The 22,865-nt window shown below is 44.2% G+C and overlaps 1 protein-coding gene across 1 annotated transcript in view; it reads left to right on the plus strand.

The window, feature by feature from the left end:
* Positions 1–22,865, plus strand: part of LOC132396901 (neuroligin-1-like) — a 404,856-nt gene that overhangs the window by 216,787 nt on the left and 165,204 nt on the right. Inside the window, exon 2 of the mRNA XM_059974972.1 lies at positions 16,623–16,679. Within this exon, the coding sequence (XP_059830955.1) occupies positions 16,623–16,679 (57 nt within the window). The remainder of the gene's footprint in view (positions 1–16,622; positions 16,680–22,865) is intronic.

A 22,865-nucleotide genomic window follows, 5' to 3' on the forward strand; every position in this document is an offset into this window, starting at 1 on the left:
GGGTGTTGAAGGTCAGTGATGATGGATGCTGCTTTCTTGCAACAGCACTCTGTGCAGGTGTGCTGAATGGTGGGGTGGACGCCACCTGTGATGGACTGGGTCATATCCATCACTTTTTGTAGGTTCTTATGTTGAAGGGCATTGGTGTTTCCATACCAGGCCATGATGCAACCAGTCGGTATACTCTGCACAACACAGCTATAGAAGCTTGTCAAAGTTTTAGGTTGCATGCTAAATCTTCCCCAGCTCGAGGGAAGTAGAGGTGATGCTGTGCTTTCTTTGTAATGGTACTTATATGCTGGACCCAGGACAGGTCCTACAAAATAACAACACAGGCATTTTAAGTTGCTGACCCTCTCTACCCCTGATCCCCTGATGAGGACTACCTCATGAACCTCCAATTTCCTCCTTCTATAGTCAATGATAAGCTCTTTGGTTTTGTTGACATTGAGTGAGAGGTTGTTGTTATGGCAACACTCAGCCAGATTTTCAATCTCCCCCAGTACTGATTCATCACCACCTTTGATTCAGCCCACTACAGTGGTGTCATCATCAGACTTGAATATGGGATTGGAGCTGTGCTTAGTGTAAAGCGAGTAGAGCAGGGGGCCTCGTGGTGAACCTGTGCTGATAGAGATTGTGGTGGAGATATTGTTGCCAATCCGAAATGACTGGGGTCTGCAGATGAAGACATCAAGGATGCCAAGAGATATTGAATCCAAGGTCTTGAAGCTTGTTGATTAGTTTTGAGGGGATGATAGTACTGAGTTGTAGTCAATGAAGAGCATCCTGGTGTATGCATCTTCACAGATGTCCCAGAATTGAGTGAAGAGCCAATGAGATGGCATCTTCTGTTCACCTGTTGCATATTGGAGCAGGTCCAGATTGCTCCCCAAGAAGGAGTGATATGCTTCATCACCAACCGTTCAAAAGCACTTGATCACTGTGGATGTAAGTGCTACTGGACGATAATCACTGAGGCAGGTTACCACGTTCTTCTTAGGCACAAGATTAACTAAAGCCTGCTTGAAGCAGGTGGGTACCTCAGACTGTGGAAGTGAGAGGTTAAAGATATTGGTTGATCAGCATGGGTCTTCAGTACTCAGCCATGTACCCTGTCTGGGCCAGAAGATTTCAGTGGGTTCGCCCTCCTGAAAGAGGCTCTCATGTTGGCCTCAGAGACTGAAATCACAGGGTCATTAGGGGCTATGTGGGTTTGTGCAGGCTCCTCCATGTTTTGTTGGTAAAAGCTCAAAGTAAATTTATTATCAAAGTACATATATGTCACTATAGACAGCCGTGAGGTTCATTGTCTTGCGAGCATTCACGGTAAGTACAAAGAAACACTGAACACAAGATGGACAAACAGCCAATGTGCAAAAGACAACAAATTGAACAAATACAAAAAACCCCCAATAATAAATAAATAAATAAATAAATAAATAAATAAATAAATAATACTGAAAACATAAGTTTTAGTGTACTTAAAAATTAGTCTATAGGTTGTGGAATCGGTTCAGAGTTGAGGTGAGTGAAATTACCCACTCTGGTTCAAGAGCCTGATGGTTGAGGGACAGTAACTGTTCCTGAACCTGCTGGTGTGGGACCTGAGACTTCTGTACCTTACTGATGGCAGCAGTGAGAAGAGAGCATGGCTATTAAGAACATGAGATGCAAAGTTCTTGAAAGGGAGGCCATCGTTTGTGGAATCAGTTCTTGTGTTGAGGTGAGTGAAGTTATCCTCGTCAGTTTGGAGCCTGATGGTTGAGCGGCACTAATTGTTCCTGAACCTTTTGAATGTTTGTAATAATTACCTGCATTGTTGCACGTGGATAGATTTACCTTCTTGATGGTGACCGAGAGGCCTTGTTGTTGAGGTTAAGACCTCTCCCCCTCAAAATACTGAGAATATTCTTCTCAACGCAGTTCATTTATGGAGCGAGAGGGCGACCTCCTATGTGTGTTAATGTGGCCATGTTCCAAGCTGTCTGTGTGGGAAACCTCTGCCTTGGTCCTGCTTCGAGTGGCTCAGTGCTGGTGTTGGCGATGTCTGAAGGCAGAGGGGAGTGTGTGGGCACCAGCCCGTTGTCCAGCAGGCCACGATAGTTGGATAGGGAAGGAATGGGGCTGCTGGTGGAGATGCATGTTGTGAATGGATTTTCAGAAGGATTGTGAGCTGCAGAGGTACTGTATATACTGATGATTGTTATCAAAGTCAGATCTTCTTTCCATAATCTCACATTCTCTTGATTATGGTCAAACCCCACTGAAACCTATCACATTTTGAAAGGCCTTGATAGAGTGGACGTAGAGAGGATGTTTCCTGTAGTGAGGGAGTCCAGGACCACAGAGCACAGTCTGAGAATAAAGGGACATCCATTTAGAACAGAGTCGAGGAGGAATTTCTTTAGCCAGAGAGTGGAGTTCACTGCAACAGACAGCTGTGGAGTCCAAGTCAATGGGTATATTTAAAACAAAGTTCAAAGGGTTCTTGATTTGACAGGGCACCAAAGGTTCCATGAGAAGGTAGGAGAATGGGGATGAGGGGGTTAATAAATCAGGCACAATCGATTGGCCGAGCATTCTCGATGGGTCAAATGGCCTAATTCTGCTCCTATGTCTTATGGTCTAATGGTCCATGATTTATTCCTAGTTTCCCAATCTGAGACTCTCCTCCCCAATGACTTCAAGCATTAGGATCCACTCCCAGTCTTCCAAGCCCACTGGGAAAATCCTACTCATTTGTAAGCCCCAAATCTTCCTCTGCAAGCGAGAAAATGCACCAAAGCTTCTACTCCCTCAGGAGGTGAAGGAAATTCATCATGTCCCTGATGATTTTTGCCAATTTTTACAGAGGCATAGCTTGGGACAGCAACTGCTCTGCCCAAGACTGCCAAGAACTGCAGAGTTGTGAACATAGCCCAGTCCATCACGGAAACCAGTTTCCCCTCCGTGGACTCTATCTACACATCCCACTGCATTAGCAGCCAACATAGAACCCTTCCTCCAGACATTCCCTCTTCTCCCTCCTCCCATTGGGCAGAAGATTTCTGTTTATTTATTGAATGAGACACAGCGTGGAATAGGCCCGTCCAGCCCTTTGCCTCCCAGCAACCATTGATTTAATCCTAGCCTAATCACGGGGCAATTTACAATGGCCAATTAACCTACCATCCTTTGGACTGTGGGAGGAAACTAGAGCACCTGGAGGAAACCCATGTGGTCACAGGGAGAACATGCAGACTCCTTACAGGCAGCAGCGGGAATTGAACCCAGGTCTCCTGTACTGTAAAGCATTGTGCTGACCACTACACTACTGTACCACCGTGGGATACTAAAGACGGAGAGTACGAACAACCAGACCCAAATGCAGCTTCTGTCCCGTTGTTATCAGACTTTTGAATGGAACTCTCATACATTAAAGGACGAACATGTGTCCTCGCAATCTACCTTTTTTGTACCCTCGTGCTCTATTTGTCTGCCTGCACTGCACACGTCCTCTGTGACTGTAACACTTTATTCTGTGTTGTGTTTTCCTTTTTATGGCATTGACAGAATGATCTGCAGACAAAAGCTTCTTACTGTATCTCGGTTCATGTGACAACTCTAAACCAATTACCAATTTATGGAGACTCTTCACACAAACACACCTTCACTGGAAGAGCCAATGTGACCTTGAAAGATCCTTCAGCTATCCCTCCCCTTCCTCTTCCCCCATCCCTGGCATTTTTATTCAAAAAATACCAGTTCCCCTCTGAGAAGTTGCTGCTTCCACCAGTCTGTCAAGTCTGCTGGAGAATACATCTTGGACTAACAGAAACAGAACCTTCAGCCCATTGAGTTAATGCTGTCAACCACCCATTTACACTGATCCTATTTAATCCCTGTCGACTACTGCTAATTCTACCTCTCACCTACAAACTAGTGGACAAGCTACAGTACCTGATTTCCCCATGGATAGAATCCAGTTGTCTTTTAAGAACACCCTTCTTTCTTTCTTTCTTTCTTTCTTTCTTTCTTTCTTTCTTTCTTTCTTTCTTTCTTTCTTTCTTTCTTTCTTTCTTTCTTTCTTTCTTTCTTTCATTTTCCAATATGTTATTAAATTTCATATGCACAAATATAGAATTCATAAGGATACTTATTATAAATCAAAATAAGATAGCTCAAAATGCACTATATATAAATCACACTGATACATATCCCATATTCATGATCAATCAAATAAAATAAATTGAATTATGAAATACAATAATATGGTTAATTATATTATAAAAAAATCTACGCCCACTACCAAGACAAAGCTGGTTGGTAAAAAAAAAACAAGAGAAAAAAAGAGTACTTTACCATATAGTGTTTTATAATAATAGCTTAGATCTATATTTTAATAACAATAACAATTCAAAGATTTTTAAAATAGTTCAGAAAGGGTCCCCACAGCATTTGAAAATCTTGGTTAGAATCAGAAATCGAACAACAAATCCTCTCTACATTTAAACATGACATAACATCATATAACCATTGAGCATGCGTGGGGGGGGGGCAACCTCCTTCCATTTAAGCAAAATTGCCCTCCTAGCCATAAGAGAAATAAAAGTCAGTATCCACAAATGAGAAGGCTCCAAAATTATAGATCTTTCCTCAACAATACCAAATAAGGCAGTCAAAGGATTAAGCTTAAAGTTAACTTTAAGAAGTACAGAAAAAGTTTGGAATACATCTTTCTAATATTTTTCAAGACTCGAACATGACCAAAACATATGAATTAATGAACCCTCTCCATTATTACATCTGTCACAATAAGGAGATATATCTGCAAAAAAACGAGAGAGCTTGTCTTTAGACATATGAGCCCTATGTACCACTTTGAATTGTAGGAGGGAATGATGAGTGCATAATGTTCTCTTTCATCACTACTGTACGTTAAGCAGTTTCTTCCCGGTCTGAGTTATGAACCGGTTTCCTCCTGTACCGCTTTCTGTTGTTCAAAGCTTTGTCCTGCTCACACATATCCTGTTTATTGTTACAGTGCAGAATGTCTTCATTCAACCTATCAGGTCCATGTCAACTCCCAGGTGTGTGTGTGTGTGTGTGTGTGTGTGTGTGTGTGTGTGTGTGTGTGTGTGTGTCCTATTCCTCTGTCTCTCTCCCACTCTCCATCTCCCCCTCTCTCTCTTTCTTTCTATATTTCTCTCTCTCCCTCACTCTTTCTCTCTGTCTCATTTCTCTCTCTCTCTCCTCTCCTCTCTCCCCCCTCTCGCTCCCTTCTCTTTTTCTCTCCCTCTCTCAAACACACCATATAAAACACACAACCCTGAGGTCAGGATCAATCCCGGGTCTCTGGGGACTGTGAGATGGTGCTCTTCCCACCCTGTCCTACCCCAAGAAATCTGCGAGGGAAAACCAGAGTGAACAATTTTTGATAAATGTCCTTGTTTCACTCCCAGTTCTTCAACCTGAAAGTTTCTCCCTCCGTGGAAGCTGCCCGACCTGCTGAGAGTACCTGCTTTCAGAATGGAAGCGTTGGGGCCGATGGATGATTGATGTGGGGGGAGTGGAGATGACAGAGCCAGAGTTTGGGGTGAGCTCGGGCAGATGAGGAGAGGGTTCAGCCAGACTGCAGTCCCCTGTGGAGGGAAGCAGGGCAAGTGTTCAAAGTAAATTTATTGTCAAAACTTATTGTTACCATATACAACCCTGAGATTTATTTTCTTTCAGGCATTCACAGGAAAAAGGAAATAAAATGTTACGAAAAGCTATACAGAAACAGACGGACTGACAACCAGTGCAAAAGAAGACAAAACAGTGCAAATACCAAATAAATCTGAGAAATGAGACTTTGAAACTGAGTCTGTAGATGATGGAATCAGTTCATGGTTACGGGGATTGAAATTATCCAAGCTGGTTCAGGGGGCTGAGGGTCGCAGGGTGGTGCTGACTGTTCCTAAAGTACCTCCTGCCCAGTGGCGATATCAGTGAGGAGAGGGCATGTTCTGGATGCTGGAGGGTCCCTGATGACAGTCCCAGTGGCTGATTAACAGAAGCAGATGGTGAAAATTAACAGCAAATCACCTTACAGCCATCTATTAAGTTTGACCTCTTATAAACGGAGAAAAGAAAGCGATTTCCCCAGTGTGTACAATCTGGTAGATTGACCAGTAATTTATTTATTTACTTAGTGATGGGGTGCGGAGAAGGCCTTTCTGGCCCTTCAAGCCATGCTGCCCCAGCAGGCCCCGGGAAACCTGATTAACCATAACCTAATCACTGGACAATTCACAGTGACCAGCTAACATAATGGTAAGTCTTTGGACTGTGGGAGGAAACCAGAGCACCCGGGGAAAAATACCCATGCGTTCCACAGGGAAGAGGAACAGGCTCGTTACAGTTTAATTTGTGGCTAGAGAGTTGGTGTAGGAGGGAAGACATAAGATTCTTGGAATATTGGGCTCTCTTCCTGGGAAAGTGGGACCTGTACAGAAGGGTCAGTGTGCACCTGAACTGGAGGGGAGGGGATAATATCCTAGTGGAAAGGTTAATACTGCATGGTGAGGTTTAAACAGGAGGTGCAGGGGGGTGGGTACCAGAGTGTGAGAACAGTTAGTGTAGAGGTTGTGGAGGCCGATGTTTGTAAGACCTCAGACAAGGTCAGGAATCAGAAGGCTGAGCACGGTGTGACCAGTGTCCTGAGATGTCTGTATTTCAATGAAAGAAGTGTCATAGGAAAGGTGGATAATAATGAGGTAGCTGGTTTACAAACAGAGGCAATGTGTAGTGAGGAGAGGCTGTTGATAGGGTAAAATTGCAGTCAACAAGAGGAGTTGCAATGTAAAAGACAAACGAAATTCAAAAGGGTGAATACAGGACTTGAATGTGCGCAGTATATGGAATAAGGTAGATGAACCTTCAGCACAGTCGCAGTTTGGCATATATGATGTTGTCAGCATCACTGAATCATGGCTGAAAGAAGATTACAGCTGGGAGCTTCATGTCCAAGGATGCACATTGTATCGAAAGGACAGGCAGGAAGGCGGAGGGGGTGGTGTGGCTCTGTTGGTAAAGAGTGAAATCAAATCATTAGAAAGAGGTGACGTAGGGCAGGAAGGTGTTGAATCATTATGGATAGAACTAACAAACTGCAAGGGTAAAACGACCCTAATGGGAGTTGTATACGGACCCCAAAACAGTAGTAAGGATCTGATCTACAAATTACAAGGGAGATAGAAAATGCATGCTAAAAGGGAGATTTTACAATAGTCGTGGAGGATTTCAATATGCAGGTATATTGGAATAATCAGGTTGGTGCTGATTTCCAGGAGCAGGATTCCTAGAGTGCCTATGAGACGGCTTTTAGGAGTAGCTCATGGTTGAGCCCACTGGAGAATTGTGCAGTGAACCAGAATTGATTAGAGAGCTTAAAGTAAAAGATCCCTTAGGGACACGTGATCATAATATAATTGAATTCACCCTGAAATTTGAGAAGGAGAAGCTAAACTCAGATGAGTCAGTATTACAGTGGAATTACAGAGGCATGACAGAGGAGTTGGCCAGAATTGATTGGAAAAGAACACTGGCAGGGATGATGGCGGAGCAGCAATGGCTGGAATTTCTGGAAGCAATTCAGAAGGTGCACAATATATACATCCTAAAGGAAAGAAGTATTCTAAAAGGAAGGAACAAGAGAAGACAAAGCCAACATAAAAGCCAAAGAGAGGGCAGATAATAGAGCAAAAATTAGTGGGAAGATAGAGAATTGGGAAGCTTTTAAAAACCAACAGACATCAACACAAAAGTCATTAAGAAGGCAAAGATGGAATATGAAAGTAAGCTAGACAATAATATTAAAGAGGATACCAAAAGTTTCTTAAAATACATAAAGTGTAAAAGAGAGGTAAGAGTGGGGATTGGACCACTGAAAAATGATGCTGGAGAGATAGTAAAGGGGGACAAGGAAATGGTGGACATGCTCAATAAATATTTTGCATTAGTCTTCATGGTGGAAGACGCTAGCAGTATGGTGGAAGTTCCAGGTGTCAGGGATCATGAAGTTACCATAACTAGAGAGAAGGTTCTTGGGAAAATGAAAGATCTGAAGGTGGATAAGTCACCTGGACCGGATGCTGTACACCCCAGGGTTCTGATAAAGGTGGCTGAAGAGATTGTGGAGGCATTAGTAATGATGTTTCAAGAATCATTAGATTCTGGAATAGTTTTGGAAGACTGAAAAATTGCAAATGTCACTCCAAGAAGGGAGAGAGGCAGAAGAAAGGAAATTATAGGCCAGTTAATCTGACCTCAGTGGTTGGGACGGTGATGGAGTCAATTTTAAAAATTGTGGTTTCGAGGTACTTGGTAAAATAGGCCATACTCAGCACGGTTCACTCAAGGGAAAATCTTGCCTGACAAATCTGTTGGAATTCTTTGAAGAAATAACAAGCAGGATAGACAAAGGAGAATCAGTTGATGTTGTGTATTTGAATTTTCAGAAGGCCTTTGACAAGATACCACGCATGAGGCTGCTTAACAACATGGTATTACAGGAAAGATTCTAGCATGGATAAAGCAGTGGCTGATTGGCAGGAGGCAAAGAGTGGGAATGAAGGGACTCTTTTCTGATTGGCTGCCAGTGACTAGTGGTGTTCCACAGGGTCTGTGTTGGGACCGATTCTTCTTATGTTACATGTCAATGATTTGGATAATGGAATTGATGGCTTTGTTGCAAAGTTTGAAAATGATATAAAGATAGGTGCAGGGACATGTTGTTTTGAGGAAGTAGAGAGGCTACAGAAGGACTTAGACAGATTAGGAGAATGGGCAAAGAAGTGGCCGATGGAATACAGTGTCAGGAAATGCATGGTCATGCACCTTGGTAGAAGAAATGAAAGGGTTGGCTATTTTCTAAATGAAGAGAAGATATAAAAAAACTGAAGTGCAAAGTGACTTGGGAGTCCTTGTGCAGGATTCCTGAAAGGTTAATTTGCAGTTAGAGTCAGAGGTGAGGAAGGCAAATGCAAAGTTAGCATTCATTTCAATATATATCTAAAGAGATAATGTTGTGTTTATATAAAGCTTTGGTGAGGCCTCACTTGGAGTATTGTGAGCTGCTTTGGGCCCCTTAGAAAGGATGTGCTGAAACTGGAGAGGGTTCAAAGGAGGTTTGTGAAAATGATTCCAGGATTGAATGGCTTGTCATATGAAGAGCATTTGATACCTCTGGGCCTGTATTCACTGGAATTCAGAAGAATGAAGGGTGACCTAATTGAAACCTATTGATTAATGAAAGGCCTTAATAGAGTGGATGTGGAGAGGATGTTTCCTATGGTGGGAGTGTCTAAGACCAGAGGACGCAGCCTCAGAATAGAGTGGCATCCTTTTAAAACAGAGATGAGGAGGAATTTCTTTAGCCAGACAGTGATGATTCTGTGGAATTCCTTGCCACAGGCAGCTGGAGGCCAAGTCTTTATGCATATGTAAATGTAAAGCAGAGATCGATAAATTCTTGATTGGTCAGGGCATGAGGAGTTATGGGAAGAAGATTGGAGCTGAGAGGAAAATTCGATAAGCCACGATGAAATGGCAGAGCAGGGTTGATGGGCCAGATGGCCTAATTCAGTTCCTGCATCTTATGGTCTTACAGAGGACACTGGAATTGAACTCTGAACTCCGGAACGCACTGACCTGTGATAGCATTGCTCACACCATGGCGTCCATAAGAACAGAGACCAGGGGCCTGCGCACCGCAGAAGCCTTGCGACTCAGTCTGAGCTGTGGTTGTGATCAAGATGTTTTCTCAAGTGTCAGCATTGTGACCTCGAGATAACAGGCTGAGATAACAGTCAAATATTCCCCATGTATGACAATTTCACACAGTGAGAATTGTGCCACTAATCTAAAGAATTGCAAGCATGTGCTATACTGATTACAACATATAATAATATTATATTATAGTCCATATCTTTCCGTATTTTAAAAAGGGGAGCCTACCAGTGAGTTTTTACTGATTCATTCATTCACTAATTCTCCCTGTAACCCATTCCCCCACCTCCCCATGTTCCCATCCAGTCCCCAGCAGATTCCACCCCAATCCACACACTAGGGTGGCAATTAACAGAAGCTGATTAAACCACTGGGAGGAAACTGGAGCACTCGGGTGAAAACCTACATGGCCACAGGGAGAGGTGTGCAAACTCTCCACACACACACACACACACACACACACACACACACACACACACACACACACACACACACACACACACACACACACACACACACACACACACACAGTGTTTCTGGGATTGTGAGCCAGTGGCTCTACCTGCTACAGTACTGTGCCATGCACAATACCTAAGTCAAAGTGTTAAGTACAGGAGATGGGATGTTATGTTGAAGTTGTATAAGACGCTGGTGAGGCCTAATTTGGAGTATAGTGTGCAATTCTGGTCACCTACCTACAGGAAATATGTAAATAAGGTTGAAAATGTACAGAGAAAATTTACAAGGAAGTTGCCAGGACTGGAGAACGTGAGTTACAAGGAAAGACTGGATAGGTTAAGACTTTATTCCTTGGAACATAGAAAATCAAGAGGAGATTTGATAGTGGTATACAGAATTATGAGTGGTTGAGCATTGAGCTAGCAACTCAGCCTCGTAAAGAACAGACGAAAATGCTAAAAAAATCTCAAGGTAGCCACCCAATGCGCCACGAGGCATGGAGAGGAACAACAACAACCAGAGGTCATAGGTTAAGGGTGAAAGGTGAGAAGTTTAAGGGGAACATGAGGGGAAATTTATTCACTCAGAGGGACGTGAGTGTGGAACAAGCTGCCAGCACAAGTGGTACATGCAAGCTTGATTTCTGCGCTTAAGGGAAGTTTGGATAGGGACGTGGATGGGAGGTGTATGGAGGGTTGTGGTCCCAGTGCAAGTCAGAGGGAATAAGCAGTTTAAATGGTTTTAGCATGGACTAGATGGGCTGAGGGGCTTGTATCAGTGCTGTACTTTTTTATGAATCTCTGACTTTAAACCTCTTCTGACCCCTGAAGTGCAACCACATCTCTTTTTGAGTGAGCAGAAAATTACAGCTCCAGTGCTGTGCAAAAATCTTGGGCATTTTTGATGTTTATATCGTTTATACGGCCTCCACAGAGCCCTGATCTCAACATCAATGAGACTGTCTGGGATTACCTGGAGAGACAGAAGCAAGTGAGACAGCCGAAGTCTGCAGAAGAACTGTGGCAAGTTCTTCAGGATGCTTGTAACAACCTACCAGCCGATTTTCTGCATGACAATGTACCCAAGAGAGTTCAGGCATTTTTAAAAGCAAAAGGTGGTCACATCAAATAATGATTTGATTTAGTTTTTTACTCTTTTCTGCTCTTTACAGTAAAATTTTTGATCCTTAGAAACTTTTTTTCATTACTTTGAAAGCACTTTTGCTATACAGAATGTTTTTATATGTGCCTAAGACTTTTGCGCAGTATTGTAGTAATTTTATGTATTGCACTGTACTGCTGCCACATAAAAAACAAATTTTATGACATATATGAGTGATGATAAACCTGATTCTGATATGGATCTCTATTTTGGACTGAAAGTGGGAAGGGGGCAGGGAGAGGGGAATCATGGTTGGGAAAAGGGGAAGGGAGAGGGGAGGGAGCAGGAAGCACTAGAAAGACATTCTTTAATGATCAATAAACTAATTGTTTAGAATCGAATAACCTTGCCTGGTGTCTCAGGCTTGGGGATATCTGCACCTGCTCCACCCCCACCCCTGGCACTCCTTCTCCGCCAGCTGTCCCACACATCTCCTGTGCCACTCCATCCTCGTCCTTCCCAATATCCTTTGCTCCTGCCAGCTTTACAAACTCGCTCTCCACTCCATGTTGACAAATACAGTACTGTGCAAAAATCTTACGTACCCCAGCTGTATATATTGAACAGTACCGTACATTCCAACAGTATGCCAATTTTATACACAGTTTCTGTGTTATTTTCCCATCCATAGAGACTGGGGCTTGTCTAACAAAGGAAAACATCTTATACACCACTCCAACACTGAACTGTACTGCACCATTCCCTCTGTGTACTGTCATTGTTCCCACTTACACTGTCTTTGGCACTTCTAGTGGTGGTGCCACCTGCCACACACCTGGCTGCAGAGTTGTGAACTCAGTCAGCTCCATCATGGGCACTAGCCTCCGTCATATCCGAAGAGCGTTGCCTCAGAAAGGCAGCGTCCGTTATGAAGAACCCCCTTCACTCAGCACATGCCCTTTCCTCATCACTACCATCAGGAAGGAGGTACAGGAGCCTGAAGGCACACACTCAATGATTCAGGAACAGCTGCTTCCCCTCTGCTCTCCAATTTCTGGATGGACATTGAACCCATGAACACTATCTCACTACTTTTTTTGCACCACTTATTTAATTCCACTATTTTACATATATATATATATACTTACTGTAATTCACATCTTTATTCTCTTATCATGTATTGCAATTGTACTGCTGCCGCAAAGACAGCAAATTTAACGTCATATGCTGGTAATATAAAACCTGATTCTGATTCTGACATCTATCCTTTCATGGCCCCCAGCTTCAATTTTCTTACACCTTAGAGTCCAGCTCTGGGAACTTTACTTTGAACTTTGAACTGTCCGAATATCTTTACAACATCATAATTGTATCCACTACTATCACCTCCTCTGTCATTTTGTCCCACATGCCCACTCCCCTCTGTGTGAAAAAGTTCAAAGTAAATTTATTATCAAAGTACATATATGTCACCATATACAATCCTGAGATTAATTTTCTTGTGGACATAGTCAATAAATTCATAGAATATTAACCATAACTGAATCAATGAAAGACCGCCCAACTTTGGTGTGCAATCAGATTGTAGAAGACAACAAACTGTGCAAGTATGAAAAGAAAGAAAGAAAGAATAATAATAAATAAATAAGTTCAGGGGCAGCTGCCCAGATAACCACAGTCTTCATCCAAACTCAGAGAGAGAGTCTCAGAGAAATCATCATTACCATCATTGTCAATATGTGCCATGTCGTATGTCATGGGTGATCAGGGTCTTTCCATGACTGTGATTGTTCTTGGCAAATTTTTCTCCACATATGGTTTTCCAATGTTTTCCGGGCTACACCTTGCCCAAGGGTGACTTGCAGGCTAGCAAAGGGAAGCAATGCCTTACACCTCCTCCGGCGGAGACATATCTCCACCCTGTCACCTGTAGAGGAATGCAGCACAGATACAGGCCCTTCGCCCCAACCAGTTTACAACAACCACAGAGCCCATCCAACGAGTCCCAATTTCCTGCATTTGGGCCCCAACCCTCTTCACTTCCATGTAACCATCCAAGTGCTTCTTAAATTATACCAGAGTGCTTGCCTCAACCCCTTCCTCTGGCATCTTGTTCCATACACTCACTACTGTTTACATGAAGGTGCCCCTCAGGTCACTTTTAAATCTCTCCCCCCCCAGCCTAAATTTATGTCCCCTACCCTGGGCTGCGACCATCCACCTCTCATGACTTTAAACATCTCCATGAGGTCATCCTTTCAAGGAATAAAGCCCAACCTGCCCCACCTTTCCCTATAACAATGGTTCAACATTCAAAGCTCAAAGTCCATTTATTATCAAAGTGTTTGTGACCAAGTGGCCAAGTGGTTAAGGCGTTCGTCTAGTTATCTGAAGGTCACTAGTTCGAGCCCTGGCTGAGGCTGCGTGTGTGTCCTTGAGCAAGGCACTTAACCTCACATTGCTCACTGGTGCCAAGCTGCATGGGTCCTAATGCCCTTCCCTCGGACAACAACGGTGGTGTGGAGAGGGGAGACTTGCAGCTTGGGCAACTGCTGGTCTTCCATAAAACTTTCCAAGGTGCAAATCCATGGTCTATCGAGACTAACGGAGGCCTATGCACATGATACAACAACCTTGAGATTCATCCCCGAACAGCGAAACCCCAAAAGAACACATTGAAAAACTCCCAGTGTGCAGGCTGGGGAGCAAATTGTACAAGCAGTCTATTTGGCCAAAAGATTCAGATCTGACCTCTTTATTCACCTCAAATTCCCATTGACTTCCCCCATTCCCTACACCCCACCCCCCGGATTCCACTTGTCACCCACACACTCAGTGAGCAGTTTACAATGGCGGATTTACGGCACACCATTGGGCTGAAGGGGGGAAAGCAGAGTACCTGCGGGAGATGCATGCAGTCACCCACACAGTTTCTACACAAAAATCAAGAAGGAAGGAGTCCTAGAAAAGTACAGTACACAAACAGGCCATTCAGCGCATCTAATCTGTGCTGAGCCATTTAAACTGTCTGCTGCCATTGACCTGCACTAGGACCATAGGCCTCCAAACCCCTCCCGTCCATGTACCTTTCCAAACATCTCTTAGATGCTGAAATCAAGCCTCCATCCACCACTTGCACTGGCAGCTCATTCCACACTCTCACCACCCTCTGAGTGGAGAAGTTTCCCCTCATGTTCCCCTTAAATTTTTCACCTTTCACCCTTAACCCATGACCTCTGGTTGCAGTCCCACCCCCAGTCTCGGTGGAAAAAGCCTGTTTGCATTCACCCTATCTATACCGCTCATAATTTTGTATACCTCTATCAAATCTCCCCTCAATCTTCTACATTCCAAGGAATAAAGTCCTAACCTATTCAGTCTTTTCACATTACTCAGCCCCCCCCCCCCCCAGAGCCTTGTAAATTTTCTCTGTACTCTTTCAAACTTGTTTACATGGATGTAATATTTCTCCCAGAGAAGGTTTCAGACATTGAACTAAAACCTCCTTCCTTTAGTTGAGGTGACCCTAGATTTCTGGAATATTGTGTTGTTAAGTCATACACCAGAGAAATGGGCCTTTCGGCCCATCGAGTGTGTACTGACCATCGACCATCAATTTACTGTGATATAATTGATTTTCCACATTTCCTTTCAACTAGTTACCCTCCCCTCCCCCCCGACTCCATCCCCACACTCACACAAAGACTGGTGGGATGGGGCAGTAAACTCCATGCGTTGCTGGAACATGAGAGGAAATGGGAGGATCCAGAGCAAAGAAACTCTCACATACATGTACACATGCACAGTATATCAGGTCAAGTTTATTGTCATTTAACTATATATATGTATATAGCATATATAACCATATAATGTATATAGAAATGAGACCTTTCTCTGAACCAGGGTGTAAAGCACAGTAGTATACGTAACACATAACACAAGGCTAAAGTCTACAGATGAATCACTCATAAATAAACAAACTAAACTAAATATTGTAGGGTCCAGTGCAGGTTCGAATGCAATGCGGCAGGGAGTTCAGAGGCCTATTGGCATGAGGGAAGACAGTTCGTGTCTTTATGCCTGATGGTAGAAAATCAAAGAGGATGCAGGATGGATGGGCATATATACACACACACACACACACACACACACACACACACACACACACACACACACACACACACACACACACACACACACACACACACACACACACACTGCCCGAGGGCCAGGGATCGCACCCAGGTCTCTGGAACCATGAAGCATTGCCACTGCTGTGTTTCCCTGAATAGATGGAGAACTTTCCTTTTTTTACCTCAACGTTAGGCTCCTTTAATCTTCTGGCAATGTCCATGTGGCTCTGGAGAATGGAAAAATAGTTCAGGAGATGTTTGCATCAACAAAAGGTTTTTACAGATACAGGAGAGGGGAAGACGTTGGTTACTCTTTTCTCTGGCACTTCTTTGCCTTTAGTAAGGGAATATATTGGACCTTCTCTGACAAACTATGCACTGGTCTCATCTGAACGCCAACCTCAATAACTAATTCCATTCAGTGCTGATTACTTTTAGTAGGAACCTGAATGGGTTTACCTTATGAATGATGCAGGAAAAGCAGCATCTGTTCTGATGCTTCCCAGGTGACAACTTAATAACATATTGATCTCAAAAAAAAAAGAAGACATTAAAGTCTAGATTAAACATCAGAATGAATCTATAAGACAGGTAACACTGGGAAGCAATAATGAAGTCTTAATTCTTACTGAGAAAGACTTCTTTTTCTTTGCAACATGCAGCATTTTATAGCTGGGACCTAGATTAACAAGGCTTCAGGAAGACAGAAACAGATGAACAAAGTTAAAAGCCAAAATTACTTACTTTTGCAATTCTTTTTTTTAATTGAAAGAAACAAGCTATACTTTGTGGAAGGTAAACTTTCTTCTTGATGCCTTTAAGAATTCTTGAGAATGATGTCAATTGAAATTCTTTGGCTTTCTTGCCAACTTTTTTTTTGTTGGGGGGTGGAATATTCTTTTTTTGACGTGTTTAATCTTTTTTTTCCTCTAATGATCTTGCCGAATCGACCTTAAAAAGATTACGAAGAAGGAGAAAAAATGTCTTTTCTTGTGTGTCTTGGTGCTTGTCTTTTTTTTAAAAACACAAACTGAAGCAAATCTTTTTAGGATTTTTGAAATCAATTCTTGATTGTATCTTTTTTTTAAAACAAAGAAAAATGATTTGACGAAAAAAAACAAGAAATGATGGTTTTTGAAATCTCTTTTTCTCTCCTCCCGTTTTTTCTGGTCTTAGGTCCGCTCACAAAAAAACCCGACGATAACGGCGCATTTGGTGGTCTTGAAGATGAAGGTATTTTTCCCCAATGCATGTTAACAACACCTCCCACCTCACCCCCTTCCACCCTCCTCTGGATTTTTCCTTTTTTTTTCAAATCTCCTTTTATTTCGAAAGCTTGTCTTCTTTTTTATTCATCTTCCGAAACTTTTTTGCACTCTCTTTCAATAAATGTGCTTTTTTTTTGTTCTTTTCACAAGTCTGTTTTCGAATCAGTCGTTTACATGTTCCGTAAGCTTTCAAAGAGTTTGGCTTTTAAAATATTTAAAATGTTCTTTATTTTTTTTAATCCATTTTATGACCCAAAAGAGTGTTGGGTGTGGAGAGGGTGGGGGTTGGCTGGTGTTGGGGGGGGAGGGGGTTTTTGGGGGACCAAAGAATTGAAAGGAGAGTTTAAGTGAGATCTAGTCTGTAGTCTTAATCTAGTAATTTGGCACAAGGCATTTCCAATGGCAGTGATATTGTTATGCAGTATTTTGTTTTGATCTCTGTGTGCGCGCTCACGTGCGTGTTATTTTGCGCCTGTGCGTGTTGTGTGTATATGTGTTATTTTCTGCTTGTGTGCGCGCAGTATAAGTACCACATACACACACATAGAATGTCAATCTATTCACTACGTATGTTTTTGCTGTTTCTAGTGTGTGTATACTGATGAGTGTGTCTGCGTGAGCAAACGTTATTTTGTGTATGTGTGTATTTGTGTGTGTGTGTGTGTGTGTGTGTGTGTGTGTGTGTGTGTGTGTATATGTGTGTGTGTGTGTGTGTGTGTGTGTGTGTGTGTGTGTGTGTGTGTGTGGGTGTGTGTGTTTTTTTCTCTGTCCTTAATACCACAATTCATTCTAATCTCAAAGAAACTGTAGTGTTAGACTTCAAGAAGTTAGAGCCGGACAGGTCTCTCCTGGTCCAGTAAAATCCTGAAATATCACAGTTGGATCGTCTCTGACCAAAATCCCTGGTGTGCTTCGGTTGACCTCTTAAACAGCTTCTCCGAAAGCTCTCCTCGGACGAGGAGCTTCGTCGCCTTCCGCCTGTCTCTTCAGCGGGAGTCCCAGCGTCACTGATCCCAGTCTGTCTAGTGAAGGTGCTGGGTGAAGCGGGTGGAGAACGGTGTGTTGTTCAGGCACCTGGTAAGCATCGAGCCAAGAGTATGACAGACTGGCCATCAACTGCTGGGCACTGCCCGAGAGTTTCAGGGGTTTGCTGAGGCTCCCTCGCCTGTCGCCGCAAAAAGTGGGACCATGTACCACTCTCTCTTCCTCCACGCCAGCCAGTTAACATCGGGGCTGAGGGGGAGAGGCGCTGGGTCCCGAGGGGTGATGACTTAGCCCTGGGCTCTTCCCGTGCCCTACCTTCCAATGGCAGTGATCAGAAGCCTGTCTGGTTAAGTTCGTCCCCCGGTAACCCTCTGCCGATTTGCTGGCCCTGGATTGCTCTCGAGCCTTACTAGGTAATTTCTGCCTCACATAGAACGTGGAACATTACAGCACAGTACCAGAACTTTGGCCCACGATGTTGTGCCGGCCTTTTAACCAACTCCACGATCAATCTAACCCTTCCCTCCCACAGAGCTCTCCATATTTCTATCATCCATGTGCCTATCTAAGAGTCCCTTAAATGTCCCTCATGTATCTGCCTCTGCTATCACCGCATGCACCTACCACAAGCCGTGTAAAAAAAACTTTCCCTAAACTTCCCTCCGTCCACCTTAGTGGATATCCTCTGGTATTAGCCATTGCTGCCCTGGGAAAAAGGTACTGTCTGTGCCTCCGATCATCTCCAGAAGTCACCTCTCATCCTCCATCGCTCCAAAGAGAAAAAGCCTTAGCTCACTCAGTCTTTCCTCATTAGACATGCTCTCTAATCCAGAAATATGACTTATCACAGATCCCCATCCAGGTGGCGAGCTGGAAATAGCCCCCTGGTTGTGGTTAGTCCTCATGTTCTTCTCTGTCCTGTGGCAGATGGATCCTCAGTCCCTGCTCCTCAGGTTCCACTGTCAAAGTTCTCTCCACACTCCCTGATCTGAGATCCTCCATCCTCGCCGAGGCCCCAGCAACGTCCAGGTCCACCAACTCCTGGTGTTCCTGATGAGCTTGCTCTGGATCCCAGGGGAACATTGCGGCCACCCTCTCAGCAACATTCCCCTCTTCCCATGATTCCTTTCTTCCTTAAAATTTCAGCTCCCCACCACCACCACCACAGAGCTAGATGCCCCCCTCCTCCAATCTTTGTTCCTGGCCACTGCAAACCCCAAGGGCAATGTAGCCCAGATATCTGGTTCCACTGACCAAGGGAACCGACAAGATATCTTGTTCCCCAGCTCACCTCTCAGCCATTCTCTCCCAGAACTCGGCTGCTTCAATGCTCCATTCCCAATGGAACAATGATTTATCCTGGATATTTGCTCAGGATCACTCCAAACCACATCCTCCAGATGCTGGATCCATTTCCCCGTCCTCTGCTCCAGGTTGTCCATATAGTCCAGATGTTGGGGCCCATTCTCTTCCTTCACTCCAGATGTGCAAAGGCTAATTTAACATCGGGGAATGTATACAGTATACAACCTGAAATTCCTACCCTTAAAACAGAAGGAAAAAAACCCCGAAGAACGAATGGCCAAAAATATTAGAAACCTAAAAAACCCCTCCCCCTCCCATGCACAAAGTTCAAATTAAATTTAATATCAAAATACATTAGTATATGTCATCATATACTACCTGGAGATTTATTTTATTCCAGGCATTCACAGTAGGGCAAAGCAATACAATAGACTCATTGACAAACTACACACAAAGGCTGACAAATCAATGCACAAAAGAAGACGGACTGTGCAAAAAACAAATAACAGTAATAATTAATAAATATGTGAATGAATAATCCTGAGAACATGAGTTGCGGAGTCCTTGAAAGTGAGTCCATGGGTTGTGGAATCCATTCAGTGTTGAGGTGACGTTATCCATGCCTGATGTTGAGGGGTAATAACTGTTCCTGAACTTGGTGGTGTGGGATCTAAGGCTCCTATACCACCCATCTGATGGTGGCAGCAAGAAGACAGCATGGTCATGAACTCCAGCTCTCTGATATGGTCCAGATGTTGACTTTCATCCTTGTTCCCCACTCCAGATGTTGGATCCACCTTGCTAGATTTCTGACATGATCCAAATATTAGGCCATTTGTTCACTTACGCCAGATCCATTCTCCACTCTCTTAATGCCAGATATTAGGCCATTTTTCCTCCTCAAGATGGTAAATGCAGTCTCTTTATATTTCAGATGTTGAATCTACAATTCCACCACCCATATCTTCAGCTCAGTCTAGAACACTGCCCGAAATGTTGGAATCAGTCTTCCTAAGCTCCAAATTTTCTAGGTCCGCTCTCATCCTCTACACTTGATCTCTGATCCACACCCTTCCTTCACACCAGATCTCTGATCTACACCTTTCTTTCATGGTACATTTCCCTCCCTCTGCCCAAGTCACCCCCCACCACCACTCCACACATTTGTCCTCCCCTCCTACCCCCTGCATTCCCTGGTTAACTGTTCAACAGACTGGTATAAATCTCTGCTCCAAGCTCCAGCTTCCAACTCTATGCCCATGTTCCTTGCTGTTCCCCCTTAATAAAGCTCTGTGCAGACCACAACACACTATATCACCTCTCCTGTAGCTCGTGCCTGTCTTGACTGCAGATACAGGACCTCCTGTATCTCCACATCTTTTATGCCAGTCCACTCCAGAATTCCCTTGATCCCAATCCACCTTCTGCCTCCATTCCACTTCTGATACCATTCCAACCCAATTTGCATCATTCTTTCAATCCAATCAAAATCAGCATCTCCAGTCCTGGTTACCACTGTATCTCACTCTAGGTCACCCTTCTAATCCAGTCCAGTTCACCGTTTTGATCCACTCCAGGTCACCATTCTAACCCATTCCAGGTCATCACTGTAACCCACTTCAGGTCACTGTTCTAACCCTTTACAGGTCACCATGTTAATCCACACCAAATCACCATTTCAATCCATTCCATTTCACTCCAGGACATGATTCTATTCCACTCCAGGTTACTGTTGAACCCACTTCAGGTCACCATTCCAACCCATTCTAGATTACCGTTCCTTTACAATCCAGATCTGACAGTTCCAGGCTCTCCCTTTCTAATGTTGAATTTCTGTATCACCATCACTTTTTTCTTCACCCTGGACATCTGTCAGTCCCAGAATCCCCGAACATCTCTGCTCCCCAACCTTGCCACCCAACCCATTGGGTATGGCAGAACTCGCTGCTCTCTGCCTCTGGCCAGCCTGTGCTCCTGGCTCCAACCCTTTCCTCCCCTCAGTCAGGGAGACATAGAAAAGTGTGCCACTGAGACAGGCTCTTCGGCCCATCTAGTCCATGCCAAACCATTTACACTGCCTACTACTATTGACCAGCCCTCCCGTGAGGACCATAGCCCTCCATACCCCTACTATCCATGTACCTATCCAGTCTGGACACCATTACCTCAAAGTCATCCTCATCCTACCTCCTTGTCCCGTAGTATTCAATCCCTCCCTTCTCCAATACTTTCTCCCTGTTTCTCCATCTCTCTCTTTCTCTTTCTCTCCAAATTTCTTCCCTCTTCTTCTCACTTCTTTTTCTCTCTCAATCCCCACTCTTGCTGGTTCTCACTCACACCCCCCATATTTCCTCTCTTCCCCTCTCTGTTTTTCTCTCACCCCCATACTTTCTCTCTTTCCCTGTTTCTCTCTCACACCCCCGTACTTTCTCTCTTCCCCCCTCTGTTTCTCTATGACACTGCGACACTTCAGCCTCACCTGCCTCCCCCCCCCCCTGCCCCCCCCAACTCAGGACACTTTCTCTGCACGTCTGCTGCAAAGCTAGAGCATTGTTCCCTCAAATTCCCAACTATGTCGTAGCCCCTCTACAACCCTACTTCCCCACTTCTCCTCCTGCCATTCCTGCTCCATCTCTCCTTCTATTCAGATCTTGCCTGCAAATTCCACCATTCCCAAACTGTACCTGTCTCCCATTCTCCCACCACTGTTCCATCACTCTCCCACCACTGTCCCCCTCACCCTCTCCCACTACCGTCCCTCTCCATCTCCTACCACTCTCCCCTTCCTCTCCTCCTCTCCCCCCACTGTCCCTTGCCCCTCCCCATCTCCTACCATCCTCCCATTTCTCTCCTCCTCTGTCACCACCATCCCATCTCTCTGCCCTTCTCCCCCAATGTCTCCCTCTCCCACCACCCTTTCATCTCTCTCCCCTTCTCGCACCACCATTCCTTCTCTCTCCCCCTTTCCCACCACTGTCCCATCCCCAACCCCCCGCCCACCAGCCTCCTGTCTCTTTGCCTCTCTCCCCCTCTTCCACCACTGCTGCATTCCACTCTTCCCTCACCCTGACACCCTTTCCTGTTTCAGTTTCACTTCAGGTCCTGCTCACACCCATTTCTCTCTGTTGACACTAAATCTCCATTCTTGGTTAGTCCAGATCCCCAATAAACTTTTCTCAATAAACTGACCTCAATTCTGTGCGACTGAAAACCATAGTTTTCAGGAATTCAGGATCTCTGGTTCTATCCCTTCATCGTTAATCCTGTTCTCAGTTCCTGGTTCCAGTTTCTTAGCCAATCATCATTGCTGATGTAGGCCAAGCTCTTTCCTCATTTCTGATGAATGCTCTTCCTGTCCAATCTTGATTCATGTTCCAGGCTAAGCTTCATCTCTCCCTTTGGTTAATCCAGATTTTCCCTCCAGGACAAGGCAGATCTCCTGCTCCATCAGTCCAGATCCATTCCTGCATTTGCATTCCTCAGGATCAAGGATGTGGATGAGTAAGGAAGAGAGATTTTGATTGGCCAGAAATGAAGATCTGTAATGGCAAGAACAAAGGCCTGGACTGGCCAAAAATGGAGACTTATACTGGCCATGCCAGATTTAAAGATAGATTATAGAGATTAGCTAGGACAAGGATGGGCACTGGTTAGGGGTGGTCTGGAATGGAGATTTACAGCTGCTATTGCAATCACCCCACTCTAGGCCAATTGATATCTTCATTCTTGAACACCTCTGACTTCTAGTCCTGGCCAAATCTACATCTTAGTTTCTGAACACAGCTGGTCCTGGTCAATCCAAATATGTGTTCCTGCACACCAGGGGTTCCCAACCTGGGGCCCGCAGATTACAGTTTACTGG

Source organism: Hypanus sabinus, chromosome 7, assembly GCF_030144855.1.
Source record: "Hypanus sabinus isolate sHypSab1 chromosome 7, sHypSab1.hap1, whole genome shotgun sequence".
Classification (NCBI taxonomy): Eukaryota; Metazoa; Chordata; class Chondrichthyes; order Myliobatiformes; family Dasyatidae; genus Hypanus; species Hypanus sabinus.